The 26,766-nt window shown below is 38.1% G+C and overlaps 1 protein-coding gene across 3 annotated transcripts in view; it reads left to right on the top strand.

Moving 5' to 3' along the window:
- Nucleotides 1-361: 361 nt before the first annotated feature.
- The window catches only part of CNOT10 (CCR4-NOT transcription complex subunit 10), a 31,707-nt gene continuing 5,302 nt past the window's right edge, over nucleotides 362-26,766 (top strand). For 2 of the 3 annotated variants that reach the window (XR_014494113.1, XM_083376497.1), the window contains exons 1-16: nucleotides 362-579; nucleotides 2,539-2,630; nucleotides 3,307-3,468; nucleotides 6,058-6,208; nucleotides 6,626-6,768; nucleotides 8,030-8,113; nucleotides 9,151-9,234; nucleotides 11,246-11,363; nucleotides 12,486-12,635; nucleotides 13,535-13,737; nucleotides 15,632-15,753; nucleotides 16,508-16,681; nucleotides 18,322-18,402; nucleotides 22,219-22,332; nucleotides 23,763-23,893; nucleotides 26,404-26,439. Coding sequence is in view for 2 of the 3 variants with exons in the window: in XM_083376497.1 (XP_083232623.1) it covers nucleotides 558-579; nucleotides 2,539-2,630; nucleotides 3,307-3,468; nucleotides 6,058-6,208; nucleotides 6,626-6,768; nucleotides 8,030-8,113; nucleotides 9,151-9,234; nucleotides 11,246-11,363; nucleotides 12,486-12,635; nucleotides 13,535-13,737; nucleotides 15,632-15,753; nucleotides 16,508-16,681; nucleotides 18,322-18,402; nucleotides 22,219-22,332; nucleotides 23,763-23,893; nucleotides 26,404-26,439 (1,867 nt within the window). In the remaining variant the exon portion in view is untranslated. The remainder of the gene's footprint in view (nucleotides 580-2,538; nucleotides 2,631-3,306; nucleotides 3,469-6,057; nucleotides 6,209-6,625; nucleotides 6,769-8,029; nucleotides 8,114-9,150; nucleotides 9,235-11,245; nucleotides 11,364-12,485; nucleotides 12,636-13,534; nucleotides 13,738-15,631; nucleotides 15,754-16,507; nucleotides 16,682-18,321; nucleotides 18,403-22,218; nucleotides 22,333-23,762; nucleotides 23,894-26,403; nucleotides 26,440-26,766) is intronic. The other variant, XM_083376498.1, reaches the window with a different exon arrangement.

Below are 26,766 nucleotides of genomic sequence, written 5' to 3'. Positions count from 1 at the left end.
GGGCAAATCGCATTTTATTTGCAACCAGCAGCCGTGAGGATCACCATACCGGTTTCTATCCGAGATTACTTGGTTATTTCACCGGGAAAGAGATCCCGAAGCCTAATATCCAAAGCGCATTCCTGGCAACGGCATCCATATGGGGCAACTCATTATCTCAATATTTCTCAACATTGGCGGGCAACTTTTAAATCTGTGGACTTCAACTCCCAGAACTCCACAGTCAACACTACATCCTTCGCTGGCTCCGCCCCTTAGCGTGGAAGATGTCCTCCCCCTGCGTGACGTCTCTAGGCTGAGGGCAGCGAGAGGACGCTTGGGCCCGCGGTTCCTTTTCCTGTCACCTAACCCGGAAGCAAAAGTAAAATCCCATCGGAAGGTGAGGGATCCCGCACTAATGTGTGCGTTTTTTCTTCTTCCATCCCTCTTTTTTCTCAAGCCGACGCTTCTGAGGCTGGGCTGTTGAGGTACAGGTGGAGATCGCGCCTGTCGGGAGTCTTGCCAGTATCTATATCAATATCTGCAAAGGTATTGATAGATTGGTTCCCGCGGCATCAATGGCAGCGGACAAAGGCGGAGGTGAGGACAAAAGAGCTGTCTCGTAGGGCGAGGCAAGGGTTCTCAGCCAGCCGCTTTCTCCGATGGTCCACTGGAGGACTTTGTGCCGCCATTGGTTGGAAGGTGTATCTCCATATATTTTTCTGCACGTTGAGTGGATGCCGAAATGCTCCTTTGCTTAGGGGCATCAGGAGACGGGTAGAGTGGCTTAACTCTGTGGAATCTCACCTTTCTAAGAGAATGGGTGCAGGAGGAGGACGTGGCTTCTTTTTTCCTCTAAAAGGGTTGTGTGTGAACATTTTCTAAAATTTGCATGTGTGCATAGGTAACCTTATATCATTGATTTTAGGCTAGGATTTAAATAGCATTCCCTTCTGTGTGATACTGAGATCTTTTGTAAGGGGGACTGATTTCCTCTTGTGGCAAGTTTTTAAAAAGCCATAATAAAATAATATTGTTTCCATGTCTCATTTGCCTTCCGTTGTGGAATCTGTAGTGGTGGGCACTGACTTAATAGACTATCCTGATTTCTTCTTGATTGTTGTAATATACACATAGACTATTTCACATGATGAAACGTCTGGTGCTTGGCAACCACCATGTATTTACAAAGGTTGCAGGGATCTCAGGGACTATGATTTTCAATAATTTGCAGGGAGCTTCTGACAAGCAAAATCAATAGGGTATGCCAGATTTGCTTAACAACTTTATGATTTACTTAACAACCCTAATGATTCAATTAACTATGGCAGAAAGGTCGTAAAATGGGACATGATTCACATAACAATTGCCTTAGCAACAGAAACTTTGGGCTCAGTTGTAAATATAAGTGAGGACTATATTTTCAGACAGGGCAATAGGAGTCTCTCCATAAATCTCTCATTGCAGCGTGACTTTTTTCATAAATTGAAGGCTAATATAAAGAATACAAAGGACTGGTACGTTACTTTTGTCTTTCATGTTACTTTTTGTGAAACCAACTCTCTATGGTAGTCTATGAATTAGCAGAATATGAATTATTTTCTTCTTGGTATCAGTAAATGCATTCTATCTTTATGTCTCATATATTCCCAATCTCTAACTGCAGTACAGAAAGACTGTTGATTTTTTCCCTTGTGTCTATAGACTGAATTATCTATAGAATACAATTATCTATGCAATGAACTAGATTATTTTTTAAAAATATGCAGTATGTCAAATAAAGAATTTTATGTAAACTGAAAATCCAAGCAAACTCTTGCCCTACTCCATCCACATTATACATAGCATAGTTGCAGAGCAAGCTAAAATGAAGATGAGCAGTATCAGAAGCAATTAACCTATTGTCCTGTGAATTTTAAAGTTGATGTGAGCAAACACAGCATACGGGATCTATGTATTTAGAACTCTGAAATCTGTCAACTAATCAGAGTTGCTTATTCTTAGAATAAATAACTCTCAGCCCAGAAATTTCTTTTGGTACCACTTACTTCAACTTCATTGTGAGAAGAGACAAATAGCTATTGCTTTTTTCCTGGAAATCTTCATGCTATTGCCAGTCATTCAGTACATTTAGCTAGATGTCTTTTTGTCTGCCCCAGATATTATATGCCATATACACTGTCCCAATAAATTTTAGTGTCATCTTGGATAACTTGTTCAATCTTATCTAAATATTGAACTGTTTACAAACTGATAATATTGAAAATATTATCAAGGAATAGTCATTTAGAATCTTCACAGGGTTAAAAATATTTCAGTATAGAGTCAGTTTATTGTGGTTATTAAAGACACTAGGCTAGAAACTGGGAAACTGTGTTTTAGTTCTGGCTAAGACACACAAAGGATCTTGGGCCATTCCAACTCCTAGGAATAAAGCAATAGAAAATTTCTTCAAAAATGTTGCCATATGAAAACTGGAGAAGTCTAGACTGTGAATAGTGAATAAATGGCTTGACATTTCAGGTAGATTTACTGTTGTTTCTAACATTTATTTTGTAGATCAGGGAACAGAGAAACATGAAGGAGTAGGTACTTCTGGAATTACGGATCAAGAGAAAGAGTTATCAAACAATGCACTACAAGCCTTTTTGGTAAGATAATTCTTGACATAATATAGATCCCTTACTGCATTCTAAGGGATTATTTAGCACAGATTAAATATCTTAAGAGTATTGATAGGAAAATAAAAATGTGGCATCTAGCTTTCATTTACCAATTTGTTTCTTGTGTTTTATATTTTTACGTGTGAAGGAAAAGGATGATGTGTGGGGAGGGCAAAGGGAAGAGGTGTTACCTAGGAAACAATTGGATAAGAAAAGCAGAAGCTCCCAATGGATTAATAGCGGAAGAAATTTAGGAAGGGCTCGCTCTAATTGTTAAGGCAATTAAAAATAGCTGTGGGAAGTGTGTACCTTCAGAAATGCAAAAACGTGTTAATGTAGCCTTATAGTAAAATAAAATTAGCTTACCTATTCTTGTTTCCTGTCTGATTTATCGGGGAAAACTGACAGATGCTGTGCTGCTTTAATTTTGACATGTCTTATTGCAATAAGTTCCACCAGCTTGTATCTAATTTTAATGGAAGCAGGTAAGTTGTTGCTTTTTTAATGGAGCAAGTATAATATGCATAACATCACTATGGATTTAAATCCCATTGAAACAAAATTAATTTCATGCAGTGTATGTACTTAATTAGCATTTCAAATTATTAATTGATATTAAAATATATATGCTTATGTCTTGTATTTTTTAAAATTGATTTTACAGGCTGGAAACTATGATACTTGTCTACAACACCTTAGCTGCTTACAAGAAATAAACAAAGATGATTACAAAATAGTTTTGAACATAGCAGTAACAGAATTCTGTAAAAGTAATCAAACAACAACTGATAATTTGAAGCAAACACTGAATCATCTTAAAAACCAGGTACTGTTTATTTGTTGAGTTAATCACGTATACTAATCTTTAGTGCTTGGTTTCTTGTGTTAGGCAGAGTGTTATTTTTCTTTTTCTTTTAAATTGTAATTTCTAATTTATATTTTTCCTTTAAAAAAGACAGGAAAGACAATTTTCTATTACCACTCTCAAAAATTTTATTTTCAAGGCTGGAGAATATTTAGTTGATTATGTTATTTATTATTTATTTATTTATTTATTAATTTAATTTATATACCGCCCTTCTCCCAGGGGACTCAGGGCGGTGAACAGGGCAATACATAAAAACTAGATACAAAAATTAAAATTATTAAAACATGATTAAACAATGCCCATAAAATTAATACAAATTTAAAATTAAAGTCGTTTATAAAAATCCCACCCCGTCCCATCAGGCCAGGCCAGCTTGTTTGAAGAGATGGGTTTTAAGATCGCGCCGGAAGGAGCGGAGATCGGGCGCCATCCGGAGCTCAACCGGAAGATGGTTCCATAAATCCGGTGCACCCAAAGAGAACGCTCTCCCCCTGGGGGCCACCAGTCGGCATTCTTTGACTGGTGGCACCCTGAGGAGGCCCTCTCTGTGGGAGCGTACTGGGCGGAGGGAGGTTGACGCTGGCTGCAGGTGCTCCCCAAGGTATTCTGGACCCATGCCATGAAGGGCTTTGTAGGTCATTACCAACACCTTGAACCTCACCCGGAAGACAACTGGTAACCAATGCAGCTCGCGGAGCAAAGGTGTGACATGGGAGTATCGGGAAACTCCCAGTACAACTCTCGCGGCTGCATTCTGTACCAGTTGGAGCCTCCGAGTGGTCTTCAAGGGTAGCCCCATGTAGAGAGCGTTGCAGTAATCAAGACGAGAGGTCACGAGCGCATGAGTGACCGTACGTAAGGCATCCCGGTCTAGATAGGGCCGCAACTGGCGCACCAGGCGAACCTGGCTATAGTTGAACAAATAAAAAAAATTAAATGGATTTCAAATAATAATATCAGTCAATGTAGTATATTCAACCACTTGAAGTTACCAGGCTAGAAATGATTGGTTTTAGTCCTGCTTATGCCTTAAGCCAGCCATTTCTGAAAATCTTGCCATAAAACTGCAGTGACTTATCCAAGGAGTTGCCAAGAGTCAACTTGAAGGCACAAAAATAAATGAATGATGTGTAAGTGAAATCTATGGAACATTAGAAATTAGTCATGGATATGGCAGGCTGCATAGATTGAAACCCTCTATTCTCTCATTTTCTAGTCCTATTAAGGTCTTAAAGTTTCTTAAGGACTTAAAGGAATTTGTTAAGGCGAGTAACTACATATCATTATCCGTAATGATTTGTACTTGCAAGGCAATAATACTGTATATCCTGACATGCTATTCAAAGGCTGTCTGAAGAAGGTCTATGAATTTGATTCTGCATGATGAATCTTAAGAAGAAAAATTGAGTCTCAAACCTCTTGATCTTTATCTTAAAATATAGCTGAACTGTCCCAAAGGTGCTTTTTTTTTTAACGGCAACTGGACTTTCTTGTTTATCATTGGAGACATTATGCTTCTCATCCAAGAAACCTTTTCAGCTCTCACTGGCTTGTGGGGAATGGAAGAATTTATATTACTTGTAGACAGCTGGTCATTTGCATTCTTTTAGAGAGTCATCTGGAGGTTTATCTGTGTCATAAAGGTCACCTGAGTCATTGAGAAATTGGAGCTTGGATGAAAAGCAAAAAGGTCTTCAAAGAAAAAACAAGAAAGTCCAGTTGCCTCTTGAAGAAAAAAAAAAGCACCTTTGGGACAACCATAACCTGGATGACTTGAGAATCTCTATAGATACTTGAATTGTATTCCATTCTGTAGGAAATGGTTGGGTCTTAGTTTATTTTGTTGGCAAATAATTTCTTCTCCTAGCTGACAATATCAGTATTTTATGATCAAACAGCACTTAAAGGTAAAAGGTAAAGGTTCCCCCGCACATGCGAGCTAGTCGTTTCTGACTCTAGGGGCCGGTGCTCATCTCCGTTTCAAAGCCGAAGAGCCAGCGATTGTCCGAGGACGTCTCCGTGGTCATGTGGCCGGCATGACTAGACGCCAAAGGTGCACGGAACGCTGTTACCTTCCCACCGGAGTGGTCCCTATTTTTCTACTTGCATTTTTTACGTGCTTTCGAACTGCTAGGTTGGCAGAAGCTGGGACGAGTAACAGGCGCTCACTCTGTTACGCGGCACTCTGGATTCGACCCGCCAAACTTCCGACCTTCTGATCGACAAGCTCAGCGTCCTAACCCACTGAGCCACCGCGTCCCTTAAACAGCACTTACCATATGCTAAATGTTTATGGTATTTCGGTTAGTTAAGCAGAGGGGGGGAAAATCATTCATAACTTGCCCTGTCCTTACTTTTAAACAGGTCTTTTCAGCAAAATTAATGGTTAACCAATGTTTTAATTATACAGTTATATTTACAGCACTTGGATCCGTTTGTACTAGAGTCTGTTGCATTCAACTTCATTGTCATTTGATAATCATTGTTGAAAAATAAGTTAACAGAGATATATGTGGATCTCCTTCCTTTTCTTCCCCCTCCCAACAGGTTCATTCCGCTGTTGAGGAAATGGATGGTTTAGATGATGTTGAAAACAGCATGCTCTATTATAACCAAGCTGTTATTTTATATCATCTGCGGCAATACACTGAAGCAATAATAATTGGGGAGAAACTTTATCAATTTATCGAACCTTTTGGTAAGATTATAACTGAAAAGGTCTGTTTGTTTATTTGTTCATTCAGTTTATATGACTATTTTTCTTCCTCCTTTACTGATATTATACAAACTTCTGTTATGACAATTGATACATGCAATTCATTTAGAATAATTACTTTACTATAAATATATGTTTAGTCACAAAAACTTCAGTAACATGGAAGTGTCCTAAGCATCTTGTTCTCCAATTCTTATAAAGATGCCATTTGAGCAATTAATTAACTATATAATTAACTATATAATTAATATAATTAATTAACTATATATAGTTAATTAACTATATAATTAATTAACTATATAACACTTGTATGAAAAGCCTACATTTTTGCAAGGGTAATTTGCCAGAAATATATCCCATATGTTGACATGTTTGGAATATCTTTTGTGTGTTTTTTAGAGGAAAAATTTGCACAGGCAGTGTGTTTTCTACTAGTTGATTTATATCTTCTGACTTGTCAAGCTGAGAAAGCCTTGCATCTTCTTGCTGTGCTGGAAAAAATGGTTTCACAAGGCAACAATAACAAAAATGGGAAGGCTGAGGTATTTATTTTTATTCGTTTTATTTATGTTCAATTTATATGGACGTCTATCTCAAACTCTTAACTTGGTGGCTAATGTTAAAGGCATGAAAACATAAACAGTGAAAAACAGCAGTAAGTATATGATCTTTAGCTGAAGTAAAATTAAATCACAACACAAATCAGCACAGCTATTGCATGGCAACATTAATCTCCAAATCCCCAGGTTTAGTGACAGAACAGTGTTTCTATATCCTTACAAAAATCCAACAAGGTGAGGGCCAATATGACTTGTAGAAGAAGGACATTCCAAAGGGTGACAGAAAAGGCTCTCTTCCCGAGCCTTGCCAGATGGCACTCCCTTATAGATGAGACCTGGAGTGTGCTATTCCTGCTAGACCGAATGGGATGGGTAGATATAATTGGGGGAAGGTGGCCTCTCAAATAACACAGCCCCATGCCATGAAGGGCTTTATAGTTTACTATGAGCATCTTGAGTTCTCTGGAATTGTTGCATAACCACCTTCTTTACAGTCTTTTCTAAAAAAAGGGGGGGGGGAAATTAAAGACTGGATAAAAATTGTTTAGCACTATTAGCAATGATTTCTCTAGGAAGGAACAAACTACTGCCTTAAGAGATAGGAAATACAACTTTGTCTCTCAAAATATTTACCACTAATTAAAGCCCATGTGGGCTTTATGTCACCTCCTGGGAAGCATAATTAACCAGTAAGGACATGGAACTAACTAATAGAAGCTAACTATTATGAGAACCTTACTCACTTCATCAAAACCAACAGGGTCAAACGTCTCCCCGGAATCAAATTACATTGAGCCTCAGCCCACCTCCATAACTCCTACAGCAAGCCAAGTCCAATTTGGGATAAATCCAAGCAACTTTATCCAGCAGATGTCTAGCACATAATTCACACAATCTTTGCAGATAGGCTTTGGTACTAACCCTTCCCAAGAGGTTGTGGATTCCCCTAAATAAAACTGCTGGACAACTATCAACCAATGCAATAGGGTGAAGAAATACTGACATTTTACTTCCCTTACTGCTATTAAAGCCTACTTAATAGCAGATTGACTCTTGCTTGATCACATAGTTGGGAACATATGTCATAATTTGAGCTTCTGAGTAAGACTTATGCTATTTCTTTAGTTATGCAAAAAGGAGAGATAATAGAATGTCAGTTTCAGGGATTTCACAATATAACATTAATTTAACAAATACTGGTTTCTAAAACAGGCAGCTATTTCATTTTTTTATTTGTAATCAGACAGGTAATAATGCTAGCAAGGAAGCTAACAACAAGTCTGAAAGTGGAACTCTAACAGAAGCTGCAAAATCAAAAATACATCAGGTAAAACTGAAGACTGGGTTCTATTTAAATATTTCTTTTAGAAACTTTGTCCATTTTCAAACTCACCCATAGTTAGCTGGTATATATGAGTTTCTTTTTGTAGATCTCTCTGTAATATTGTAATAGTATGTGGAAAAACCTTGGGAATGGGGCAGAGATGTTGCCAAGGGAAAGATCAGATAAGAAACAGCATAGTTCACACTTGGATAGTGGGTGTAAAGGAAACCATAGATGAGGAGGACAAATGTAATTTCAAACTTGCAAGATTCTGTCCTTCTAGCTTTACAGTAAAGTAGGATTAGTTCATTTGGTTGTGATTCCTGTCTTGTTTACCCTGCAAAGTTGCAATTGTTTTTCAAATAACCAATGTCTTGGAGTGTGGTGGCTCACAAAGTTAGAATGCTGGGTTGATGATTAGCAGGCAGAATGGATCATTAGTTGGCATAAAAATGTTAATATGCTATTTTAATTATTAGCATTGTGTTGGACATCAGCTCTTAAAACCAGTTCTTTTACAGCTATATTGTTCTTTTAGAACAGATATGTCAAACACAAGGCCTGGGGGCTGGATCTGGCCTGCGAAGTGGTTTCATGTGGCCCGCGAAGCCATCCTGGAAACAGTGAGGGAATGGCCCCCCACTGCCTTGGCCCTGGCCCAGAGGCCCTCCTTCTGCCAGAGACCCTCAGATCTGTCCCACTCCTGCCCAGGCCCCCATAGGCACCCTTGAGGTGAACGATGTAGAGCTGGCCACGCCCACCCAGTAGGCCATACACACTCTAGCCACGCCCACCCAGTAGGCCACGCCCACCCTGGCCATACCCACCCGGCCCCCTGAGGGCAACAGCAATGCTGATTCGGCCCTCAATGAAATTGAGTTTGACACCCCTGTTTTAGAATAATTTTAAAGTTTGATCAGTATATCATATTACGTCCAAATTGTAATGATAACATCTAATGTTTATATTGGGACCAGTATAGTTTCTGAATAGTGAAATATTTTTATTGCATAATGAAGTTTTATGTTCGTTTTTACCAGTATAAGGTTCGAGCTTATATTCAAATGAAATCTCTGAAAGCATGCAAGAGGGAAATCAAATCAGTTATGAATACAGCTGGAAATGTAAGTACTTAATGAATGGAATATTTGTAATTTCTATGATCTGAACTATCTGATATTAGCATATTTTTCTTCAGATAGTAGAATTCTGCTTTATTCTTATATCTACTGTATAGATCTTAATTTGTTTTAATAGATTCCCCTTCAGATCTAAGGTGAGGTGTGGAAGGATCCATTATTTTGATAGATGTTGTTCCATAAGCATATAAACAGGTTTAGCATTAGGTACATCCTATTATGAAATAGCTCTACAATAAGAGATTAAAATAGCTAATTGTTTTCCTTAATTCTCTTGCAGTTTTTGGATTGTTATGCTACTTTTCATATTTATCATGTCTAAAAAATCTGTTCATTTCAGCCTTGAAAAATCAATTACTTATTAAAAATATTATGGAGAAGAGCCTTGTGAGCATAATATGGCAAAAGAATCAGGAATCTGGTTGAACCTTTTCCAATTAACTCACAATTATTTTTAAATAAAATTATTTAGTTTGGAAAGGTGTATCCAGACTCCTGATTAAATATTTAAGCAATTTTTACTTATTTAGGTTTATAAATTGTTTTGGACCATATTATTTTTAAAAATATAGAACACTATTTTTAATATTGGAAAACTATTCTGAAATATCCCTTTGGACTAGAATCCCTTTAGAAAAATACTTCTGCACCCCAAGAAATGTTTCTATTAGTGTCTATTAATTTATATTTCATTTACTTCCTTATAATTCTGAATGAAGATTTCTCCTTCAATATTTCTATTTATTTCTGTACTAATAAACTCTTGTTGTCATGACCTTTTAACTGGCGAAACGATGCATCATACAGCAACCATTTTTGAACCAAGGTACCTCAAATGGCCTAACATACAGAATGTGTCCAAAATCTGGAACACATAACTCCGAAGGGAATAAAATGTGGGAAGGTTGTGGCTATTTCAATGTTATTGACTGTTGCTGGGTTGTGTGAGCTTGATTTTTCAGGTTCTGTGACAGTTTCCCAGCCAGTCTTACAATCCTCACTCCTGCTGTACTCAGTAGTAGCTACTTATCAGCCTGCTGGAAAGAGAAGGGAAAGGAAGGGAAGGGGGAAAGGAAGGAAGGAGGGAAGGAATATTTCCAATGTTCTTGGTCATTGCTACCTTCAATTGGACAAAATGATGTATCCTGGGGTAACAATTTTTGAATCATGTATTCAAATTGATTAGGGACGCGGTGGCTCAGTGGGTTAGGACGCTGAGCTTGTCGATCAGAAGGTCGGCAGTTTGGCGGGTCGAATCCAGAGTGCCACGTAGCAGAGTGAGCGCCTGTTACTCGTCCCAGCTTCTGCCAACTTAGCAGTTCGAAAGCACGTAAAAATGCAAGTAGAAAAATAGGGACCACTACAGGTGGGAAGGTAACAGCGTTCTGTGCGCCTTTGGCATCCAGTCATGCCGGCCACATGACCACGGAGACGTCCTCAGACAAGCGCTTTGAAACGGAGATGAGCACTGGCCCCTAGAGTCGGAAACGACTAGCACGCATGTGCGGGGGAACCTTTACCTTTACCTTTATTCAAATTGATTACAGAACACATTCATGATTCTGGAGCCGTGACTCCTGTGGGACTAAAACTTGGCAAATCTGTGGCTGCTTCAGTGCTACCGCAGCCACTTTCACAATTAGAAGCAGTTACATAGTTGTAATTTGCTCCCTGCTAGCTTCTTACAAGGAAAGTCAATTGAGAAGCCAGCAGGAAATTGGAAGTTGCTTTTGTTTCCACTGCTTTTTGCCTTCCTGTGGTCATTCTGTCTCTACTAAGGAAATATTTCTGAAATGATGACTCAGTGGTAAACAGGTTGTCTAATATTAAACGAACTGCTTTCAGAGCTATTCAGACCACTAGAAATTGTAGATTTTAGTGGTACTTTTCTGATAGTCAAAGCTTAGACGTTCTGCAACTTTTTTCCAGGTGTTATTTAGTCTTCTAACTGCTCCTACAAGGTGCCAGTAACTTATTTTTTTTATGAATTTCACAGTCTGCACCTTCACTTTTTCTGAAAAGCAACTTTGAATATTTAAGGGGCAATTATCGGAAAGCTGTAAAGCTCCTAAACAGCTCAAATATTGCTGAGCATCCAGGATTTATGAAAACAGGTACAAATCACTTTTATAGTTTGATATTTCTTTCACTGATTTGATATAAAACATTGTTTGGATGACTGTATCTCTGAGTTTCATATTTTCTGTTCTCCTTGGAATTATATTTATTTCTATTTGCAATATGTAAGAATATTTTATTGTTGAACATCTTATAAATTCCAAATATTTTATCCGGGAGAGGTGTCACTTAATAAACCACTTCCACTGATTTATTAAGCAATCAAATACATTTATTTATTTATTTATTCAATTTATATACCCAATTAATACTCTCAGTCCAGGCCAGAAAGCTCAAAGAGCCAGGTCTTCAGGTCTTCGGTGGAATGAGCGAAGGTCAGGGGCAGTCCTAAGCTCTACAGGCAGCTGATTCCAAAGGGCAGGCGCATCCACAGAGAAGGCCCTCCCCCTGGGTATTGTCTGCCGGCAATCTTTTACTGGCGGTACCCTGAGAAGACCCTCCCTGTGGGAGCGCACAGGACGAAGGGAGCTTGATGCCGGCAGCAGGTGTTCCCTCAGATATCCCGGACCCAAGCCATCCCGGACCCAAATACATCTTAAGTTAATTAAAATACATCTTTTAATTAATTAAGTCTTGTAAATGTGAAAAGGTTTATAGTATACTGTAGCGTCAGGAGTTTCACAGTGGTTAAACTAGCAGTTCCAATTACCTTTTAAAGCCATATGAGGCCTGGTTAAACTAAGTCCTTTTTATAACAACAATTTTAACTTCATCGTTAAAATTAATTGCATCCAGGTTAAATTTTGTAACTTACATTGTTGTTGCCTTATCCGTTCAGGTTAAAGTGTTTCATTGAGTCAATATGAATTTAGTTGAAGTTTTCTCTTCACAAGTAATGCAAAAAAGCTTTTGAAGGAAAGACAGAACATTTGGAGTTTGAGGAAGAACACTGGGAGACTTTTAGTGGTCAAAGCAGGGTTTAGTATTGTTGGACATGAGGATGAACTGTGACTTCTGGTTTGTGAAAGACAACGTGAATGAAAGAAAAGAGAATTAAATGGTAGTCTTCATAGTTGAAAATAAATGCACAGGAAATCAAATGTTGCCCATCTCCCTTAGAAAGTCCATAATTTCATTTCGGTATTGCTTTTTCTTAGGAGAATGTTTACGGTGCATGTTCTGGAATAATCTTGGTTGCATCCATTTTGCTATGGGGAAACACAACTTAGGGATTTTCTATTTTAAAAAGGCTTTGCAAGAAAATGATAATGCCTGTGCACAGCTTGGGACGAGTGGCACAGACCCAGGTAAAGTAAGCAAGTAATAAATACAATGTAAGGACTAATGAATAGATTAATAAGATATAAAATAAATTCATAATTTTGACTTTCTTAATTTTTGAAATTATATTGTTAGGTTTCTTTTAATATGCATGGGATGCCTTAGAATTATTTTTCTATCTGTCTGAAAATAAGGAATAAAATATAAAAAGTAGAATTATATGTAGCATAATATATTAATTTCTTTAAATATAAATCTTGAGTGATACTAAAATGATATATAGATCATATTTTATGGTAAATCACAAGATCCCAAGAGCTTTGTTTGTTGAATTGACTTCATCAGCTGCAAAAATATTTATTAATGGGTAAGTTGAAAAAGGCAGTAATCATAAACCTCACGCTTAAAAAAGAAAATATACAATGGTGACACAGTTCTGCTGGATTTAAATTATAAATTTTAGAATAAGCTTTGTATGGATTAGAATTTTTGAATTGAGTTTATATAATCAGAAAGGACACACAGTAGAGGAGAACAATAGAAAAAAGGAATAATATAGCTGGTGGGCATATTGATACTTCAAGAGAAGGCAGTTTTTCCTAGAAATTGTCCTGTCTGAATCTGATAACATTTGAGTTTCTACTCAAATAAGAAAGTTTCATTTTTTTTATAAGAAAGGGATTACTAGGAACCAGGATTTTGAACTCTTATTTCTTATACTACATTTTTGATCTATAAATTTTTTTGATAACATTCCAAATAAAGCAATCAACCATAAAGGAAGTGATTGAATTGTAGTGATATTCATTACTGATATTTGTTAGCTTATCTGAGTAGAGGACAAGTTAAGTGGTTGTTGTCTAATAATATCACTTTGTAGCTGTCCTCTTAAATTGCATATTTAACATTCAGTTTTTAATCACAGGTAAAAAGTTTTCAGGACGACCAATGTGCACGTTACTCACCAACAAGCGTTACGAGTTATTATATAACTGTGGCATTCAGCTTTTACATATTGGGAGGCCACTGGCTGCTTTTGAATGCCTGATAGAAGCTGTCCAGGTTTATCATTCCAATCCTCGCCTGTGGTTGAGAATAGCTGAATGTTGTATTGCTGCCAATAAAGGGGTAAGATGTTTTTTTTTCCCCAGTGGTCTTTTTCTACTGAAAATTAAATTTAACTTTACTGCCTTTTAAAATTAAGCATGGATTTTTTAATAACCTGGCTTTTTGATAACCTGGCTTTTTACTATTGAAATTGTTCGCTTTTTTAAAAAAAATTCAGTTTTTTCTTCTAGCCCTGCCTGAACAGGAGCTCAGGAAACTGCAGTGTGATTGTGAGTAGGGAAATCAAAAGTATATGTTTTTAAATTAATTAGAGTTGTTCCTGTCTGAGCTATAAAAAGTATAAATGAAGAGCTCTGAGTGGAAGGTGGAAATGAAAGCTAGCCTGATTTTTTCCTTAAACCTGTGCTAAAAGAAGAAAGAAGGGAACAACCCTTTTTGTTCACTATGGCCATATTACCGATATCTAAAGATTTGGTAACTAGCGGGTGAAGACGCCTTCATTTTCTCCTTTGGCCATGTCTCCTTTTCTTTCCCCTAAGAAAGAAACACATCTCTATGGTTTGCACTAAAGAATCCTCCCATATATTGGCACCTCCCAGATGTAATTTTATTTGCCTGAAAGAGAGGGAGAGAATGACTTACTACTACTGCCCCTGCGCAGAAGAAGTTGACAACACCTGCTTTGGTGAAGTGAGTTAGGACGCTGAGCTTGTTGATCAGAAGGTTGGCAGTTTGGCGGGTCGAATCCCGAGTGCCGCGTAGCAGAGTGAGCGCCTGTTACTCATCCCAGCTTCTGCCAACCTAGCAGTTCAAAAGCACGTAAAAATGCAAGTAGAAAAATAGGGACCACTACGGTGGGAAGGTAACAGCGTTCCGTGCGCCTTTGGCGTCTAGTCATGCCGGCCACATGACCACGGAGATGTCCTCGGACAAGCGCTGGCTCTTCGGCTTTGAAACAGAGATGAGCACCGGCCCCTAGAGTCAGAAACGACTAGCACACATGTGCGGGGGAACCTTTACCTTTACCTTTACTATACCTAGGAGAGATTTTGAATAATGTAACATAAAAAATGCAACTTCATTTTGTGCTTCAGTGATCATGAAAAATTGCTCAGTGTGAGTTTATCCAGAATGATAAGCTTTTATGTTACATATTAGAAATGCACCACCTGGCATCCTTCAACTCAAAACTAGAGAGAAGCTGAAAAAGCTTTCATTGTTTTGGTTTTTCTTTTTTCTCTCTGTAGTCAGGAGACATAGAGCTAAAATAAATAGGTATGCACTGATACTTCAGCCTGAATCCACTTTGCCAATTTCTCTTTGAGAAAGTGCATGTGTGAGACAACATAATTCGCTGATGACAATATTATAACTGGTTTGCATACATTTGTATAAGCACAAATTATAGCCGACAGAGTCAAACATTTTATATCAGAAGCAAACACCTAGCAACTCCTGATTGACTTCTCACCATACTAAAGGCAATAAATGATATTATGCAGCCATGATTAAATTGTGTCTCAGATCAGAAAAAGTTAATGACTATTGATTTTCAGTTGTTATAATTTTGGGGGAATTTCCTTATGATCATATGAATTAATAGGGCAGCTATATTTGGATGGCATTTTTAAGGTGAATTAAAGTGGTGATGTTGAATGTAAGCAACATAAGAAACTCAAAACTTAATTTCAGACAGGAACAATTATTACCTTTCTTCAGTTGTGGTCAGTTGTGTAGGAGTAATGGAGTGAGCCCCTGACTGTAGTTTTAACTATGAAATTGGTGGTTAATGCAGGCTGGCCTGCTTGGAACATCAATTAGCAATTAGCCCTAGTCCTAATTGCAGCCATAATGTTGAACATAAGATTCCATGACCTAGACTGGAAATAAAATTCTGGATAGGAGCAGAAAGAGAGTACATCAGCCTCTTGATGTCCTTAATGTTTTTTCCTAGAGTTTGGAACAAGAAACAAAGGGCCTTCCAAGCAAAAAGGGGATTGTACAGTCCATTGTAGGTCAGGGCTATCATCGTAAAATCGTCTTAGCATCACAGTCTGTGCAGAACATTGTTTATAAGTAAGTACTTTGAGATAGTATTTTATTTCATTGTAAAGATGAGTAATTGGTTAGAAAACTTATTAACTGTTGTTGTATTTTGCTATTTTTGTTTATTAATCTTAAATCATTGGTTTTAGAGGAAATGTTCAAAATCATGGGATTCAACTTTTGGCTTGCCTGGGCCATTTTGAGTGAAGAGGAATTGTTGTGGGCCAGATATAAAATATGTAATATAGTTAATGTATATAAATCACTTAATAATGTTAAAAGTTTACCATCTTGTGGGGCTGCATTACTAACTGTCCAGAGCCGCATGTGGCACATAGGCCATGGGTTGGACACACCTTCTGTAAATGTTTGCAAAAATGAATGTAAATGGGGAAAAACAGGCCTAACATGTTTATCGTAAGACTTTTTAAATATGAAATGGAAGTATATCAAATTTAGTTAGTTATAGGATGCTCTTTACAATTAACTATGAAAGTAGATGCATTTTGAAACTGTCTTTAAGCAGTGTTGTGTAGTGGTTAAAGTGCTAGACTAGGGATACAAGAGAATCAGTTTCTAATCCTCTCATAGGCACAGAAGCCATAGGATACCCATGGGCCAATCACTGGTGTCTCAACTTCAAAACAGTGTCAGACTCTGTGACAACTAGTTGAAGAAAAAGCATCATGTATTGCTGATTTCACTGTGTGAAATAGGTATAATGCAAACAAATGAGATAAAAAAGTGGAGGGAAAATTAATACATCTTTTTTTTTCTTTTCAAGTGATGGCCAATCTTCAGCTATTCCTGTAGCCAGCATGGAGTTTGCAGCAATTTGTCTAAGAAATGCTTTGCTCTTGCTTCCTGAAGACCAGCAGGAGCCGAAGCAAGAAAATGGATCTAAAGTTGGTAATCAGCTGAGTGGGAATGAAAGCAGTGAGAATAATGAAGCTTGCAGGTAAGTGACAAATGTGGATAGAGTTTGAGGGAAAAATTACTTTGTACAGAAACAGTAAGCAGAAGTGCTATTGAAAGGAATATATTTCAACTGAACATTGAATGATGACTTAGGAAAAACATTTTTGTTCACAGTATGAAAAATAAATGCAAGATATGCTTAAGAAGCCATTACAAAAGAAATGCATGAAAAATTGACCAGCAATTTATCTTTTTTATCAATTGTATTGAAAAAAAAGGATTCTAGCTTATGTAAAAGAAAAAGAGAATGGGAAACATCTCCTTGAAGTCAGGTTCAGTTCCTGGAAGTTTTATAAAAACATAAATATTTTTCTTCGGCAACAGTAGAGAAATGGTTTGTTGTTTTTTCTGGGATATTTTTCCAATTTCCCAATCTAGTCTTCAGCCTGGGGATTTCCTAGTGGTTCCCCATCCAAATACTCACTGGATTCAATCTCCCTAATTTTTCAGCAAATGTCTGCTAAGTGCAGCCAACTAGTTGGGTCTCAGTCAAAGACAACATTATATATTTTTCTGGCATGAAGAATGAAATCTGTTCAATTTTTTTTCTATCTCTTACTTTGGGAAACTGCTAGTTGTAATACAGTAAATTTGTAAATTTGGAATCAAGGTCCTGAAACATCAACTTCATTTTAAAAAACTGGAAAATTATCATAAAAATGAGTTTTTAAACACAGTTAAAAATTTCATTTTTCCCCAAGCATTTTCGCTGTTCTTCCCTTCACATATTGGTATTATGTCATTAGTAAAGCATAGGAATGGTTCAATATTTTAAAGACTTTGCTATTTCATAAATGTCATAGCAGTAGTATAGAATATACTATAATCTTAGCAGGATATTTAATGCCATAAATTTGTTAAAAATACTTGAATGATGGTTTGTATATTCTGAACAAAGACCTAAAGACTTAAGAAGTTCAGTGTCAATCAGCATTGTTTTTATTTCATATTTTACATTTTGTTTTTGGAGAAAAAGCTGCTGAATGGTTTTTAATGTGTATAAAAGTTTAACAAGCTGTCTTGGACATTTAACATTTTAAAAAATATCCTTTCACTCATTTCAGTTTTAAATTGGCTTGATGGCATCTCTCTTTTGACTTCAAAGGAGAGGGGAAATTCTTCTACCATATAGAATCGTCATTCACTGAAAAATTAAAATACATCTTCTTTGGATGATATTTAAAAGTGTGACAGAAGAATGAAGAATTTTTAATCAATTTGCATTTGTAGAAGAGTGTTTTGGATATAAGTGTTTATTGTAGATATTTAAGTTTTGCTTACTTAGGCTTAGGAATATATACATATTCAAAATTGTATTGGTTTTTTTTGTATAGATTTTTTGATGCATATATAGTAGATTTAATCTATTTTAGTGCTTTGCAATGAATATAAATCAAGTTCCAGTTTTCGACAAAGTGGCTGTTGTGATATTAAGTTTTAAAAATATTTTTCTACTAAAATTCATTTTTAAAAGCTGTTGCATCTTTTTTTACTGTGATCATAAAGCTAACCCCTTCTTATTTGTATTTAAACATGCTCAATTTGGGTTTACTTACTAACTAGAAAGTGCTGAACTTGTTATGTTGATCCTTGATACTAGTTATGATGTCTTTATTTCAGTAGTAAAAGTCATGAAGGAGACAAATTTATCCCTGCTCCACCATCTTCTCCCTTGAGAAAGCAGGAATTAGAAAATCTAAGGTAAGATTTTTATCCAGGATGAGCTAAAAAGCATACAATTCGTTTCTGATAAATAGTCATGAAGTTCCTTTTTTGAAAAAATGAACTTCTATCTTTCATGTCTATGAAGAGATGACAATAAGATAATTAAATTTTAGTTTGTTTTATATTAAACAGCTAGTCTTTGTTCAATGAGTGCACATAATTGCAGTGAGATTTTCGTACTTGATTGAAATTAAGCAGGAGGACAAGTTATAATTTAATAGCACCCATGGTAGCTGGAAATGTTACAGTCCAAACCATCTGAAGTCTTGTTTGGAAAATGCTAAATCTGCAGTTAGAAATCCTAGTCACAAACTTCTAGTTTGTAATATCCTAGTTCTCCTCTTTGATACAGTTCATACTTACTGCTGCACGTCCTTTTTCAGTCTGCTATGTGAATAATGACAAACAAAATCTCAGCTATATTCCAATATCTTCAGGGTTTTCAAAGATTTTTATTGTCACATATGAACTCTCTTATTTGGAGGTATAATTCAGTAGTTCCATTGAATACTAATGACTGTTTTCAAAACCCAAAGAAAACCTTTGTGAACTGGAGCTGCTGATAAAAATAAAAAAAATTAAAAAGAGAAATATTAATATTTCATGAAAAAGAGCCAAATATGCTGTATCTTCTTAAGGGAAAGCTAATGGTTATTCATTTATAACATTTATATTGTGATTGTTTCTATAGTATTATGTTATGTTTAATAAGCATTATGTTAAGTTTATAGAAGTCTGAAAGTTGTTTCATGCAACTGGACTTATTTTTTTGTTGGTTTTAGACCTTTCACTGCCCAAACAGTTTCTTTGGTCAGAGCAAATTGGTTAGGGTGAGGAGGCAGAGAGCCATTGGAATGTACCAACTGCTTTTGTATGGATTCTAACCATGCCTTTTGTCGGGTCCTAACATTTGGGATTACAAACAGCCTATAACAGACATGTCAAACCCAAGGCCCGTGGGCCGGATGCAGCCCGACATGTGGTTCCATCCAGCCCGGGGACCTGCTCTGAAAAGAGCAAAGGACTTGCCCACTGCACCTCGGCCCGGCCCAGGCTGACCAGGCACTGATCTACAACCTGGTTGCATCCATCAAAGCCAGAACGTGCTCAGCGTTAAATCCACAGGGCAGCCCTGCCCCGCCCCCTGCGTGCACGCGGAAGCAAAGTCCAGTGTCCCTGCTGGCTGTCTTGTTATGCATGCTGATTTCACCCAGGATGCCGGTGCTGGCCGTCTGCTGTGTGCACACTCGGGGCGGGACAGAGGTGGCAAGGCAGCTCCTTGCTGATTCCAGTGGATCTCAGGCTGAGTGCGTTCTGACTTTGATGGACGCAACCAGGTTGTAGATCAGCGCCAACCCCCACCCCCACCAGCACTTCCAGCCTTGCAGCCATGAGGCATCCCTTTCACTGGGACAGACCCCCCCCATCTGGGATAACAAGACTGGCAGCAACATGGCAGTGCTGGCAATCTCTCCCCTTCCCATCACCCCTTCCTGAGCATGGAGGAAGGAAAGAGATGAGAAGGAAGGAAGTGTAGCGGAGAGGGGAATTGGGGGGATCGGCACTGGCTGGGAGGCTTTGCCAGAGCTCTGATGTTTCGGCAGAGAGATCAGCAGCTCCAGAGGCCTCCGCGGAGGCTGGGGGTGGGGCGGGGCTCTTGGGGAGGGATTTTTAAAGGGGAAGAGGAGATTGACTGGGGGAAGAAGGTTTTAGTTTCTCTTTTCCGAAGAGACAAGACAGAAGGAGGGAGAACGAGGTAGAAGGCAAAAAGGCTTTTTATTCTCTCTCCAGAGAATAAACTTCCTACCTCGCTCTCCCTCCTTCTGGCTTGTCTCTCTGGAAAAGAGAAACTAAAATCTTCTTCCCCCAGTCAATCTCCTCTTCCCCTTTAAAAATCCCTCCCCAAGAGGCCCGCTCCGCCCCCAGCCACCGCGGAGGCCTCTGGAGCTCCTGACCTCTCTGCCGAATCCCCAGAGCTTTGGCAAAGCCTCCCAGCCAGCGCTGATCCCCCGCCCAATTCTCCTCTCTGCTACACTTCCTCCCTTCCTTCTCTCCTCATCTTTCCTTCCTCCATGCTCAGGAAAGGGTGGTAGGAGGGGGAGAGATTGCCAGCGCTGCCTTGTTGCCGCCGGTCTTGCTCTCCTGTGTGGGGAGGCGGGTCTATGCCAATGAAAGTGATGACTTGTGGCTGCGAGGGTGGAGGTGCTGGTGGTGGGGGGGTTGGCGCTGATCTACAACTTGATTGCATCCATCAAAGCCAGAATACGCTCGGCCTTAAATCCACAGGGCAGCCCCACCCCACCCCCTGGGTGTGCACACAAGTAGAGTCCGGCATCCCTGCTGGCTGTCTTACCCTGCAGGTTGACTTCAGCTAGGATGCTGGCACTGGCCGTCTCCTATACACACACCCGGGGGGCAGGACAGAGGTGGCAGGGCAGCTCCTTGCTGGTTCCAGTGGATCTTAGCCTGAGTGTCTTCTGGCTTTGATGGACACAACCAGGTTGTAGATCAGCACCCCCCCCACCCCCACCAGCCCCTCCATCCTTGCACCCACGAGGCATCCCTTTCAACAGGACTGCCCCCACCCACCCACATAGTATAGGAATGGCCAGCAGCAGCATATTAGTGCTGGCAATCCCTCCCCCTCCCATCACCCCTTCCTGAGTGCGGGGGAAGGATAGAGATGAGAAGGCAAAGGAAGGGAGGGTGGGAGGGAAAAAGGGAGGGAGGAAGGAAGGAACAGGGAGGAAGGAATGGAGAGTGGAAGGGAAGAAGGAAGGAAGGGAAGAAGGAAGGAACAGAGGGAGGAAGGAATGGAGGGTGGGAAGGAGGAAGGAAAAAACAGAGGATAGGAGGGAGGGTGGGAGGGACCATGTCCCGGCACTCGCCCCGGTCCCACCCTCCTCTGCCGGAGACCCTCAGATCTGCCCCAGTCCTACCCAGGAACCCCTGAAGCAAGTGATGTTGAGCTGGTCACACCCACCCAGTAGGCCACGCCCATCCTAGCCACACACACACACACACACCGAGGGCAACCACACTGCTGATGTGGCTCTCAGCGAAAATGAGTTTGACACCCCTGGCCTATAATGCTATGATTCTTTGAACATTTCCGGACAGTGGGAAAGGAAGACTGAGAAAATAATAGAGCTTACTTGATTTGCATATTTGTTCCTGCAGAATATATCTGGCATAATAATGGTTCTATTGATATAAAATACAACAAAAAGTCTATTAAGAAATGTGCATATGAAACTCAGTGTGAACTTGATATGCTTGGAATTGATTCACTGCAAAATCTTTATGGCTTGGTCTCTATTGAATATATCTACAGGAACAATTAGCCCCCAATACATAGCCCCTGTCCTATTCCTTTGGGTAATTGCAACTACTGCATGCCTCTTTTCCATGGTAAGCTTTTCAAGAAAGAGATTTGAAATTATATTTGGGTATGGTACAAAGGAAATGGGGAGGGGGCAGTGGAGAAGCTTCTCATGTTGCTCGTCTATAATTAAAGAACATGTCCCCTGGGACCCAGAAATAAAGAAACTCCAGATCCTGCCATGAATTAATGTAACTTATTACTGAAGCTAAAGTGGGCTTGACAACTGCCAAAAGCAATATAATTATCTAGTGTCTAGAGAGTTTAAGTTCTAGAAAACATCAGATCTGTTAGATCAGGTCTAATATAAGTGTTTTCTTTTGCAAATTTTCTTAAAATATGTTAAAATATAATCATCCTGGTAGCTATAAGTATAAATAAAATGAATATCCCTTCTTTTTCTCTGTCAGATGTTCCATACTTGCCTGCAGTGCTTATGTGGCTTTGGCCCTGGGGGACAACCTTATGGCTCTTAGCCATGCAGATAAACTTCTTCAGCAGCCCAAACTCTCAGGATCACTTAAGTATGCTTATCCCTACTGTTACATATTATTACTGCTGTTAATATTAATAGGATATTTATATATATAATATATATATATATATATATATATATATATATATATATATATATATATATGTATGTATGTATGTATGTATGTATGTATGTATGTATGTGTATATGTATGTATGTATATATATATATGTATGTATGTGTATATATATATATATGTATGTATGTGTATATGTATGTATGTGTATATAGGGCGGTATACAAATGCAAATATTAAATTAAATTAAATTAAATTATATATATATATATATATATATATATATATATATATATATATATATATATATATATATATATATATATACATACATACATACATACATACATACATACATACATATACACATACATACATATATATATATACATATACATACACATACACATACACACACAATATAGGTAAAAGGTAAAGGTAAAGGTTCCCCCGCACACGCTTGCTAGTCGTTTCCGACTCTAGGGGCCGGTGCTCATCTCTGTTTCAAAGCCGAAGAGCCAGCGCTTGTCTGAGGACGTTTCCGTGGTCATGTGGCCGGCATGACTAGACGCCAAAGGTGCACGGAACGCTGTTACCTTCCCACCGTAGTGGTCCCTATTTTTCTACTTGCATTTTTACATGCTTTCGAACTGCTAGGTTGGGAGAAGCTGGGACAAGTAACAGGCGCCCACTCTGTTACAATATAGGCATCGCCTTCAATGTAATCAACAATGGATAGTGAACAGATGCTTTGATAAGAAGCTGTTTTATTACCATTGTAGACAGTGTTTCCAATTCAAAGGCAGAAAGTACTTTGCAGTACATAAAGAAAGTCACCTAGCTCCAGTCTGCATCTTGTTCAGACAGCCACTCTTTTACTATTATTGCTGTGTTACCCTCTTCAGCTGTAGGATGATCTTTAAAAAGACATAGGACAATGTTATGTTCATACCGCTACACCTTTTGGGCGTTTAAACCACAACCCTGTTTTTTATTTTCTTGCTCTTTCATTTTAAAGTAAAGAAGAGTTTACAGTGAGGGAAGTGAGGAATACTAATTAGGCTTGGAATTTGCCATTTGATATCCAATAATGTATTTAGCAAAACAATATTTTGACCGGCAGCTGATCTTTACCAAAGCAGGCAGTTAACTCTAGTCATGATTAGATATGTAGGGATAGCTGGGGACCAAGGAAGAGTGGTGAACAATTGCTTAAATATATGAGCAGTTGCCATTTCATGCAGGTATCTCTTTCTACTGAATTTGATCTCCAGATTAGATACCACGAGGCTTGTAGTAAGAGACGAGTCCACATTCTCTGCTTTTCATTAGTTACAGTAGTTGCCTGTATGATGCACCTTGTTACCAGGTTGATCTTTTTCACTGTGCTCTTGGTGTTTTAGGTTCCTTGGTCATTTGTATGCTGCAGTGGCTCTTATTTCTCTGGACAGAATCTCTGATGCTATTACTCACTTGAACCCTGAGAATGTCACTGATGTGTCCCTGGGAATTTCTTCAAACGAGCAGGATCAAGGTTAATGAGTTTGTAGTTTATTAGAACCAGTTCTCTTTCAATTGACTTTCCATGTTACTTGCAAGGGTTCTTCCTTTTAGTAGTACACTGTTATAAAAAAAACATTACTTCTTCCTATATTTTTTTTACTGTAATGCATTCATGTCAATCACTAGAATAAATATTGCCTTCTTTGGATTAAGTTTGTGTTTGTTAAATACCAAATTAAACAGAAATTAATGTGATCAGCTTGTAACTCTAACACAGGCATCCTATAAAGACATACAAATGTATGTAAGACTGAAAAATTGATCTGCAATTCCTTCAAATTAGAGATGTGCAAAATGTTCCAAATTAGACATGTTGGTGCTCATAAGGGGGTATTTTAAATTTGAAACAAATTAGCTACATTTTTAAAGTTTGTTCCAATAAAACAAAATGCAGTGATTGATTCAAGTTGTTTTAAGCATTCTTGCTGTTCCTAGTGCTGTGAATGCAGGAAGACATTGCTGTTTTGAGACTTCTTCCAATCTATCCAATGCGAGTAATCCTTGACTTGCAATCTAGCCAATCAATGCAAGTTTATTTATTTATTTATTTATTTATTTATTTATTTATTTATTTATTTATTTATTTATTTATTTTAATTCCATTTGTATCCCGCCCTTCTCCGAAGACTCAGGGCGGCTTACAAGCTTAGCAGTAGCCTTCATTCTATGTATATGCCTGCTTATTAGGGCTTTCATACACACACCCCCAAGTTGTCTTTGACTTAATAGCCATTTGTTTAATGATTGTTCAGATTTACAGTGGCACTAAAAAAAGTGACTTATGACCGGCCCTTGTAATTATGAACATCACAGGGTCCCCACAGTCATGTGATCAAAATTAATCCTGCATGTACTTAACAATAATTGCATTATCCTGGAGTCATGTCATTGCCACTTGTGACTGACAAGCTTTCAACAACTAAATTCATTGGGAGAAGTCAGATTCACTTAGCCACTATGTGATTTACTTAATGACCACATTTAAAATGGGTGCAAAATTGGATATGACTCACTCAGTGATTGGCTTGCTTAATGATGGATATTCCAATTTCAATTCTGGTCATAAGCTGAGAACTACCAATATAGGAACAAGCTGATCATGTGTCTCCTTCGATTGGATGGAGTAGTGGCAGAAAGCATCACTTATTTAAGCCCTTACCTCGGGACCTGAAAAGCTATTTATATCCTACTGTACTTCAGCAGAGAAAGGATTGCTTCTGACAAATTTTACTAGAACTGACATATGCTGCTGCTGGAGCTTCATTGGTGAATATCTGGCTAAATGCTTTGGGCAGTCCCCACTCTGCATCTTATTTTAATAGTCATTTATTTATCTTATTTCCATGCTGTTAAATCTCTGAAGGACACACTGATAATTAAAAGATTCATAATACAAATTAAATTTAAAATATCAATTGTAAATCAAGTAATTTACAACTATTAATATTAAATCCACCTTACTTAACACTGACACCAGTCTAGACACAAGCATAACCATTCCGTCTTTGCCTCCTCCTAAAATCTAATTGGAAAATGATAATCTTATTGTAATCAAAGAATATTCCATAGAACCAAAGCCATATCCCAAAACTGAACCTTCTAGTTTGCCACCTGTACTGTGCTTTAGTTGTAGAAAAAAATACTGGAAGAATTTCCCTCTTCCCCCTTGTTTTTCAGTTCACCTTCCTTACGACTCATCTTCCTTCTAACCAAAGTCTACATGCTTATTTGGGAGAAATCAATTCTCACAAGTAGAAGTGGGTATATCCTAATCCTGATAATACTGCACATCTATTAAATTATTACTGCCTTCTCACTTTAAATCAGAGTTCATTTTTAGAGTTTTTTTTATGCCATCCATAACGAAGATTATGGCTAGCTAGATACATCCAACATTTCATTCCACCAATTGTGTCTTTGGAAAGGTAGAAGAATCAAAGGGTCGACTGGGAAGAGGGGAGGGCAGCAGATGTTAAATTCTGTTATCAGTTACTAGTGATCACGTAGATGTATGTCCTTCATGATGTTCTATTCTTAAACTGGCCCTTCAGCTCTTCCAATGGTGCCCCATTCACCATAGTAACTGAATCCTTCCACTTTGCTATTGGTCATTCTCTTTCCTTCCACTTTTTCTAGCATTACATTTTCCCCCCAGAGAGCTGGATCTTTGCATAATGTGTCTGAAGTAGGATAGTTTAAGCTTGATTGTGCCTTGATTAAGTGCATTTATGCATGCGAACGCACACACACGTGCGCGTGCGCATGCACACACACACACACACGCACAAACACACAAAACTAATGGATTTGGATATGCATCATCATGTCTTAAATATTATGCATTCTACACGATTACTTTGGTTGCTTTAGTTTCATTTTTTCTTCAAATTAATAATTAGCCCCTCAACCCAGATTATATTTTTGTCAACATCACACTTTTAATGCATTAAGTGCTTATTCTATCTTCTGATTTTTCTTTAGGTTCTGAAAAAGGAGAAAATGAAGCCATGGAATCATGTAAGTTTGTGCACTTCTGTAAATTTTCCATTTATTGTGTAGTGTGAAGTAATTGAAAAATTACTATTGTATTGAATTTATTTAGAGTGACATCAGATCACAGCATTTTATCATTTTACCAGTGGGTTTCATAAAGCTGTCAGCACTTAACTAATAATTTCAGATTGAGATATTCCACCTTTTTAATAGCTTTTTGCATTTACAAATGCAGTTTTATTAAGCGTTTTTAAATACTTTTAAATAGAATGAAAACTGTTTCTACAAATACAAAACATAAGAATTTTTGGGCATCTATAGCCCGTACAGGTGATCCAAATGCTGAGCAAT

The sequence above is a fragment of the Vipera ursinii genome, assembly GCF_947247035.1.
Source record: "Vipera ursinii genome assembly, chromosome: Z".
Taxonomy (NCBI): Eukaryota; Metazoa; Chordata; class Lepidosauria; order Squamata; family Viperidae; genus Vipera; species Vipera ursinii.
This window is presented reverse-complemented; position numbering and strand designations above follow the sequence as displayed.